The sequence below is a fragment of the Heteronotia binoei genome, chromosome 2, assembly GCF_032191835.1.
Source record: "Heteronotia binoei isolate CCM8104 ecotype False Entrance Well chromosome 2, APGP_CSIRO_Hbin_v1, whole genome shotgun sequence".
NCBI lineage: Eukaryota > Metazoa > Chordata > Lepidosauria > Squamata > Gekkonidae > Heteronotia > Heteronotia binoei.
In genome coordinates, this window is record NC_083224.1 from 198,588,896 (window position 1) to 198,597,847 (window position 8,952).

General features: G+C 51.5%; 1 protein-coding gene across 1 annotated transcript; it reads right to left on the reverse strand.

The window, feature by feature from the left end:
• Positions 1-674: 674 nt before the first annotated feature.
• UBA52 (ubiquitin A-52 residue ribosomal protein fusion product 1) lies at positions 675-8,724 on the reverse strand. The gene is made up of 5 exons (XM_060232814.1): positions 8,571-8,724; positions 7,856-7,977; positions 5,993-6,079; positions 2,338-2,440; positions 675-911 (listed from the first exon to the last, which is right to left on the reverse strand). Exons 2-5 carry the CDS (start codon positions 7,956-7,958, stop codon positions 818-820), a joined length of 387 nt encoding a protein of 128 aa, XP_060088797.1. The 5' UTR covers positions 7,959-7,977; positions 8,571-8,724; the 3' UTR covers positions 675-817.
• Between the last annotated feature and the right edge of the window lie 228 nt (positions 8,725-8,952).

The following is an 8,952-nucleotide window of genomic DNA, read 5'->3' on the forward strand; positions in this document are numbered from 1 at the left end:
AAACTTAGCTCATTATTCTAGTTTGCATCTCTTAAAATGTTATTATGTTGTAGGCTAATTTGATGCTTATGCCCCAGCTATATATGTATGGCTTCATAACTTCCAGGTACACACTCCAAGAACACCGTAGATGTATACCCCACCCTTCTCTCTGAATCTCAGCAGCTTATAATCTCCTTTATTCTCTTCCCCCACAACAGACACTCTGTGAGGTGGGTGGGGCTGAGAGAGCTCTCCCAGAAGCTGCCCTTTCAAGGACAGAGTCTCTGAGCAGCCTACAATCTCCTTTCCCTTCCTCCCCCCACAACAGACACCCTGTGAGGCAGGTGGGGCTGAGAGAGCTCTCCCAGAAGCTGCCCTTTCAAGGACAGACTGTCAGAGTGTCTCACAATCTCCTTTATCTTCCTCCCCCGCAACAGACACCCTGTGAGGTGGGTGGGGCTGAGAGAGCTCTCACAGAAGCTGCCCTTTCAAGGACAACTCCTACAAGAGCTATGGCTGACCCAAGGCCATTCCAGCAGCTGCAAGTGGAGTAGTGGGGAATCAAACCCGGTTCTCCCAGATAAGAGTCTGCGCACTTAACCGCTACACCAAACAAACATCGGAGACCTCTTCGACAGCACAGGGCCAATATATTTTTTTTGGGGGGGAGGAAAAACAGCTGGCACGAACTGTTTGGTGCATCAACACATGTTTATTGGAGCAGGCGGAAAAAGGCCACACACCCGCAGACGACGAGACGGAACGTTTTGCTGAAAGGGTGCTGGAACCAGATGGGAAAAGACCAGCGTCCGCCTGGGGCCTCCCCCCGTCCTCTTTATTTAACCTTCTTCTTGGGGCGCAGGTTGTTGGTGTGGCCACACTTCTTCTTGCGGCAGTTCACGGCCCGGGGGTGCAGGCGGGCGTAGCATCTGCAAAGGAAAGAGCGGCCCGTTCAACCCACACTCTGAAGGGGGATCCTTCCTCAAGGTCAGGAGCCACCAAAAAGTTAGCATGAAAACACCTGCAGGTTGCAAAGGACTCTAGAGTGCATTTTAGAACTGACAAGGTCACGCTCTGCGGAGGAAGCCAGGGCGGACTCTCCCAGGATCCCCTGGGAGTTGCAAAGAAGTCTGGGAAATGTTGTTGCAGCCTGGCCCTGGGGAGACTCACTGACTCTGGCCTGAGCTGGGCTGCATGGACAGGAATGAAAAACAAAAACGGTGTACAAGAAATATATTCCAAAATGTATAGGAAAAGGAAAGGTCCCCTGTGCAAGCACCAGTCGTTTCCAACTCTGGGGTGGCGTTGCTTTCACAACGTTTTCACGGCAGACTTTTGACGGGGTGGTTTGCCATTGCCTTCCCCAGTCATCTACACTTTCCCCCCAGCAAGCTGGGGACTCATTTTACTGACCTCAGAAGGATGGAAGGCTGAGTCAACCTTAAGCTGGCTACCTGAAAACCCAGCTTCCGCCGGGGATCGAACTCAGGTCATGACCAGCAGAGCTTAGGGCTGCAGTACTGCAGCTTTAACACTCTGTGCCACGGGGCTCTTAAAATGTATAGACCCTGTATCAATTTCTTAAAACAACAACGCAGTTTAAGAAATTGACACAGCCTATATGTTTTGCAATATATTTACTTCTTGTACACCGTTTTTTGTTTTTCTCTACTGTTCTATACTGCGTTACCACTTGCTATTTCCAATCTATTTTGGGCTGGAATAGGAGAGGCTGTGGGCAAAGGATGAAGTACGTGCTTGGTGTGCCTGTCTCCTTTGCCTGGCAACCTGCAGAGCAGCTGCCAGGCATAGAAGAAGTCTATAGATTTATATCCCACCCTTCTCTCTGAATCAGTCTCAGAGCGGCCTACAATCGCCTTTCCCTTCCTCCCCCACAACAGACTTTGTGGAAAAGAGATTGTAGGCCGCTTTGAGACTCTGCCCTTGAGAGGGCAGGTTCTGGGAGAGCTCTCTCAGCCCCACCTGCCTCATAGGGTGTCTGTTGTGGGGAAGCAAGGGAAAGGAGATTGTAGGCTGCTCTGAGACCCTGTCCTTGAATGGGCAGCTTCTGGGAGAGCTCTCTCAGCTCCACCCACTCACGGGGTGTCTGTTGTGGGGGAGCAAGGGAAAGGAGATGGTAGGCCACTCTGAGACTCTGTCCTTGAAAGGGCAGCTTCTGGGAGAGCTCTCTCAGCTTCACCCACTCACGGGGTGTCTGTTGTGGGGGAGGAAGGGAAAGGCGATTGTGAGTCGCTCTGAGATTCAGAGTGGAGGGCGGGATATTAATCCAGTATCACCCGTTTATTGCCCCCCTCCCCACCCAGTGGCTTCAGGGCTCCTGGGGGTGGTACCTACTTGCGGCAGATCATCTTGTCGCAGTTGTACTTCTGGGCCAGCTGGCGAAGGGAGGGCTCGATGATTCCTCCGCGGAGGCGCAGCACCAAGTGAAGGGTGGACTCTGAAAAAGGGTCAGCGGAGAAGTGGTAAGAGAAGGTCCCGAGAAAGCAGGGGGCATAAACTGGGCAGGAGGCCCAGGGAAAGAGAACACCGCCCCCCCCAGGCAGAGTGTCTGAAAGCCAGGAGGTCCACAGTACAAACTTGGCTTATTTATTTATTCCAAGGGTGTCAAACTCATTTGTTAAGAGGGCCAGATCTGACGTAAATGAGACCTTGCTGGGTTGGGCCGTGTGTGTCATAAATTGTAATGCCGGGTAGCAGAGATATAGACTTTACAAAGAACACACAATTAAAAAGGGTTTTTTAAAAATAAAACAAAATATGCTTAAAACATTAGCACGCGTTCTTAAAGGTGCTTTCTTTTTTATCTCTCCCAGGGGATCCAGGGAACTGGGGAAAGGAAGCTCTGGCTCTTTCCTTCCTTCCCCAGGGGACCAGGAGGGGGAGGAGCCTCAGCCAATAGAAGGAAGAGAGGCTTGGCTCAGTAGCTCTGCTGGGCAACTGAGGGAGCCCGCCAAAGCAAGCTCTGCCTCCCCCTCCTCTGTAGCTCTGCTGTGCGATTGAGCAAGCCTGGCAAAGGAAGTTGTGATGGAGGAGGAAGCAAGAGAGAGGGAGAAGGAAGCAGATGACAGCCAGTTACTTGGGGTTCTGATTCGGCTGCCAGGCCGTGTGTTTGACACCCCTGATTTATTCAATTTATATCCCGCCCTCCCCGCTAAAGCAGGCTCAGGACGGCTTAGACGTTCATGTATATACATGAAATATAAAAATACATTAAGACATACATACATATCATAAAAATATCAAATCATTTCAACTGCTATGTTGATCTTTAGACGGTAATCTGTTTGATAAGATGGATAGCTGCCTGTTCTGTTTTATATCCAGTTTTACTATTCTGCTGTTCCAGCTGGATGTTCAACATAAAAACAGATCTTAGGTTCATGCTAGAGGTGGTCCAGATGTTTCGAAGTCTGTTGCAGCCTGTGGTCTTAATTGACAAATACCTGGCGGAAAAGTGCCAGCTTGCAGGCCCCGTGGAACTGCGCAAGCTCTCGCAGGGCCCTAACCTCCTCAGGGAGCTCGTTCCACCAGCACGGGGCTACAACAAAAAAGGCCCTGGCTCTGGTCATCATGAACCTGGCCTCTTGGAGAGCAGGTTTTGTGACCCTGACTGAAGTGCTTTCCGGGCTTCCTGGAAGATGAGCCCGATAAAAATGTGGCATTACCCAAGCTACTGGCTGGCTTCACTTGGGAAAGGAAAGGAAAGGTCCCCTGTGCAAGCACCAGTCATTTCCGACTCTGGGGTGACGTCGCATCACAACATATTCACAGCAGACTTTTTACGGGGTGGTTTGCCATTGCCTTCCCTAGTCATTTACACTCCCCCGCCCACAGCAAACTGGGGACTCATTTTACCGACCTCAGAAGGTTGGAAGGCTGAGTCAACCTCGAGCCGGCTACCTGAACCCTGCTTCCGCCGGGATCTAACTCAGGTCGTGAGCAGAGCTTAGGACTGCAGTGCTGCAGCTTTAACCTTCTCCAAGCTGGCTGACAGGGCAGTGGGGACTTTGAGAGCAGCACAATGTGTGAGAAAGAGCCATATGTGGCTTCCGCGCTGCAGCTTGGCCACCCCTTTTCTAGAGCTAAGAGACCCGTGGCGCAGACTGTTAAAAGCTGCAGTACTGCAGTCCTAAGCTCTGCTCACGACCTGAGTTCGATCCCCGGCGGAAGCTGGGTTCAGGTAGCCGGCTCCAGGTTGACTCAGCCTTCCATCCTTCCGAGGTGGGTCAAATGAATCCCCAGCTTGCTGGGGGGAAAAGTGTAGATGACTGGGGAAGGCAATGGCAAACCACCCCGTAAAAAGTCTGCCGTGAAAATGTCATGATGCGCCATCACCCCAGAGTTGGAAACGACTGGTGCTTGCACAGGGGACCTTTCCTTTCCTTTCTTTCTAGAGCTACCTTTCCCCCTTGCTTTTGGAGGAACCTGCTGCTGCTACTCAAGGCCTCTCTTCACGCGCCTGATGAGGGGAGGGGCCCGGCAAGGAGGTGAGGCCATTCAGGGGCGAAGAGGGTTCATTTTCGGCACAGGTAAGTTCAGAACCTCCACGCCCCATATCCTTGCAGGTCAGGGGATCCTGCGCTTCTCCCCAGGGATTAACGCTGGGCAAACCCTGTCTGGTAAGGTTGAAGACCGTTGCCCTAAGAGGACAAGAGGAGCCCACAGACATAGAAAGAAAAATCTCAGAATGGGGACCTCTGTACAGCAGCTTATGCCTTGCTCTGGGAACACACGCTACTGTTGTAGGAAATGGCTTTTGCGGGTGTGCACGTGGTTGTGTTCTTTCTAGTGCAAGAGAGTCAAACATGTGGCCCAGGGGCCAAATCAGGCCCCTGAGCAACTGGCTCGTCTGCTTCCTTCTCCCTCTCTCTTACTTCCTTCTGCATCTCAGCTTGCTTTGCAAGGCTTGCTCAATCGCACAGCAGAGCTACAGAGCAAAACCTCTTTCTCCATTGGTTGAGGCTCCTCCCCCTCCTGGTTCCCCTGGGGAAGGAAGGAAAGAGCCAGAGCTTCCTAGTTCCCCGGATCCCACGGGAGAAATGCAAAGAAAGCACCTTTAGGACCAAGAGGTGCTAATGTTTTAGGCATGTTTTATTTTAAGGTGTTTAAAAAAAAAAAGATCTGTAGTCGTGTCTGTGCCCTTTAAAAAGTTTATATCTCTGCTACCTAATCTTACATAGGTACACACGTGGTTCGGCCCAATATGGTCTCATTTTTGTCAGATCTGGCCCTCTACATGAGTTCAGCACCCCTGCTCCAGTGTTTCCAGCTGCTCAAAGCATCTCATTTCCGTCATAAGCAACAGTCCTGCAACGTAGGCCAGGATTAGCACTCCCCCAGTACAGCAGGTGGTAGAGTCTGCTCAAGGCCACCCTATGCCTTTGCAGCTGCAGTGAGATGCAGGCAGGACCCGCCTGGTTTGCTTCGCTTAGATCACCTGCTATCCCCCCCCCCCACAAACTGCTGTGCTAACCCCATTCAGGGCCTTTTTTTAAAATCAGGAACTCCTTTGCATATCAGGCCACGCCCCCCCTGATGTAGCCAATCCTCCTGCAGTTTACAGTCAGCCCTGTACTAAGAGCCCTGTAAGCTCTTGGAGGACTGGCTGCATCAGGGAGGTGTGACCTAATATGCAAAAGAGCTCCTGCTAGAATTCCAACCCTGGACCACACCCCTCTGATGTAGCCAATCCTACAAGAGCTTACAGTAGGCCCTGTCAGAAGAGCCCTGTAAGCTCTTGGAGGATTGGCTACATTGGGGCGGGGAGGGGGGCGTGGCCTGATATGCAAAGGAGTTCCTGATAAAAAAAATAACTGGGAGGAAGCCTGGGGGTCAGCAAGTGAAGGTTCCAGCTGCGCTTTTGAGATCTTTTGCTCCCCACCTGCTGGCAAAGACAAGGCACAAAGGAAACAAGAAACCAAGTCCAACTAATGGACAACCTGGCTGCAAGAGCAAGCCTTGCTCCCTTCCACATGGGTCAGAACAGTACCTTTCTGGATGTTGTAGTCAGAGAGTGTGCGCCCATCTTCCAGCTGCTTCCCTGCAAAGATCAGACGTTGCTGGTCGGGAGGGATACCTGCCAAGCAAAGGGAAAGCACGGGAAGCTGGGATGAATGTTCTCTGCCTCTACAGACACTGCTAATGCTTTATTGCAGGGATGGCCAACGGTAGCTCTCCAGATGTTTTTGGCCTACAACTCCCATCAGCCCCAGCCAGCATGGCCAATGGCTGGGGCTGATGGGAGTTGTAGGCAAAAAAAAATCTGGAGAACTACCACTGGCCACCCCTGCTTTATTGTTGTTGATGTGTTTCTGCAACTGGCATTCCCTTGGAGGCAGGCAAGGAATGCAGAACACCCCCTGAGGTCCTCATTAACAGATGCCGGATGTTTGCGATTATACACTCAGAAGAAAAGGAGAAAGAGGAGGAGATGAAGACTGCAGATTTATACCCCACCCTTCTCTCTGAATCAGAGACTCAGAACGGCTTACAATTTCCTATATCTTCTCCCCCCACAACAGACACCCTGTGAGGTGGGTGCGGCCGAGAGGGCTCTCACAGAAGCTGCCCTTTCAAGGACAGAGTCGCAGAGCAGCTCACAATCTCCTTTATCTCTTTTCCTCACAACAGACACCCTGTGAAGTGGGTGGGGCTGAGAGAGCTCTCCCAGTAGCTGCCCTTTCAAGGACAACTCTGCCAGAGCTAAGGCTGACCCAAGGCCATTCCAGCAGGTGCAAGCGGAGGAGTGGGGAATCAAACCCAGTTCTCCCAGATAAAGAGTCCACGCACTTAACCACTACACCAAACTGGCTCTCCTACACAGGGGCAATTGGCTGCTTGGTATCCCTGCTTTCTTGGCCATTGCAGAGGGTCACCCTGAGAAAGAGATCGGAGGCCCTGACCTGATCCCTCAAGCAGACAACTAGTTCTCCAGAGGGCTAAATTGAGCTCGGTTGCCAACCCTAAGGACTAGAATAAGAGAAGAGGAAAGCTCAGGTTGACTGAGATGTGGTGGTGGGGAAGCGGGGGCCACTCCAGCAGTTGTCCCTAAAGAGTCTAAGAAACACTGCTGCAAACAAGAGGTTTTTTCACATTTATTCTCAAGCCTTAACATAAGAAGAGGGGGATGGGCCAGGCTGGGCTAAGTTTCTGTGTCGAAAAGCTGTGGTTTTAACCCATATTTACAGTTCAGACAATCTTAGGGTCTTTCCCATAATACTAGCACTGAGCACGTAATGAAGATCCAAGGGATTGACTCAAGACCAACAAAAGGTTATAGCATTTCACACGGCGATAGAACTTGCCACCACAAAATTTAGTGACAGTGGCTAGCTTAAGAGTTTGTTTTTTAAAGGCGCTGGACAAATTCATGGATGCAAGTCTCAATGGAGAATTAGCCAGGAAAGCTAAACAGCATTTCTTTGTTCAGAGGCAACAAACCTTGGACGCCATTTACTAAGGCCTTTGTGACGTTTTTAGGAGGTGTCTGTTTGGCAGATATGGCAAAGAGAATGGAACATGGTTATAACCTAGCAGTGCTCAGAGTTCTTCGCTGCAAACCAAAGTTCCCTCTAAACTGTGGAGTCTTGCGAGCAAAAATTCTGCTTTATGAGCTACTGGCATCAAAATTGTGAGCTGCTGCATCAATTAGATTGCTCTGGGGCCATCCTTCCTGAGCTAAGACAAAAATGTGTGAGCCGGAGGCTAAAAAAACTGAGAATAGCTCACACTAACACAGCAAACAGGGAACAGTCCTCCTAACCTATTGCCCACACCACCCTGTTCCTTCTTTCCCCTCCACTACCCTGCTCGTTTTTGAACAAAATTCTTGGTGGACTGTCAGAAGGCTCACCTTCCTTATCCTGAATTTTGGCTTTCACATTCTCAATTGTGTCACTGGGTTCCACCTCAAGGGTGATGGTTTTCCCAGTCAGGGTCTTCACAAAAATCTGCATGGTGGCAGCTGAATATCACCTGGTGGAGAAGACACAGTTAAGAAGACCAAAGATTTATACTCCACCCTTCTCTCTGAATCAGAGTCTCAGAGCGACTCACAATCTCCTTTTTGTTTCCCCACAACAGACACCCTGTGGGGCAGGTGGGACTGAGAGAGCTCTCCCAGAAGCTGCCCTTTCAAGGACAGAGTCCCAGAGTGGCCTATAATCTCCTTTACCCTGCCCCCCCCACAACAGACATCCTGTGAGTGGGTGAAGCTGAGAGAGCTCTCCCAGAAGCTGCCTTTTCAAGGACAGAGTCTCAGAGCAGCCTATAATCTCCTTTCCCTTCCTCCCCCACGACAGACACCCTGTGAGGTGGGGGGGGGGGGGCTGAGAGAACTCTTACAGCAGCTGCCCTTTCAAGGACAGAGTCTCAGAGCGGCCCTCTTCCCTTAATATAGATACCACTAGAGGCCCCTCCCCCCTTAATATAGATACCCCCAGAAGCCCCCCTTTAAATAAATACAAATGCCCCCAGAGGCCCCTCTCCCCTTAATATAAACAGAGGCCCCTCCCCTTCTCCCTCCCCCAGCCCAGGGGTCCGAGGCGAGGCCCCCTCTCGTCACCCACCCGCCACGCGCTCCCGCCAGCCTCCCTTGGCCGAACGAAAAGAGAGCGAGCTCCCTGCGGCGGAAGCGGAAATACACCCCTCTTCCGCTTCCCTGCCCTCCCTTGCTCTATATTCCCCGCTCTGTCCGTCACAGGCGTCGCCCAGGCGACGGCCTCGCCTTTCCGCCGCTGTCCAACCAATCAAACCGCACGCTGAGGAGTGGCGTCATCACGCAGAAACCTCCCTCTCCTTTTCCCCCCTTCTCCGCTGGGACGGGACAGGGAGCCAAAGAGGGAAAGGTACTCGGTTACAGTGGAGACTTCCCATTTCCAATTGAAGGAGGGGTAGAGAGTGGTTAACTGCTCCAGTGGCCAACAAACTGCTCTTTGTTGCCGTTTTCAA

What these genes read in the sequence shown, in the direction of transcription:
- UBA52 (XM_060232814.1), bottom strand. Translation starts at nt 7,958, where the DNA reads ATGCAGATTTTTGTGAAGACCCTGACTGGGAAAACCATCACCCTTGAG. An exon ending in TGACTACAACATCCAGAAAG is followed by an intron (nt 2,441 to 5,992) that starts GTACTGTTCTGA and finishes ACCCTTTTTCAG; the next exon opens with AGTCCACCCTTCACTTGGTG. An exon ending in GACAAGATGATCTGCCGCAA is followed by an intron (nt 912 to 2,337) that starts GTAGGTACCACC and finishes TTTCCTTTGCAG; the next exon opens with ATGCTACGCCCGCCTGCACC.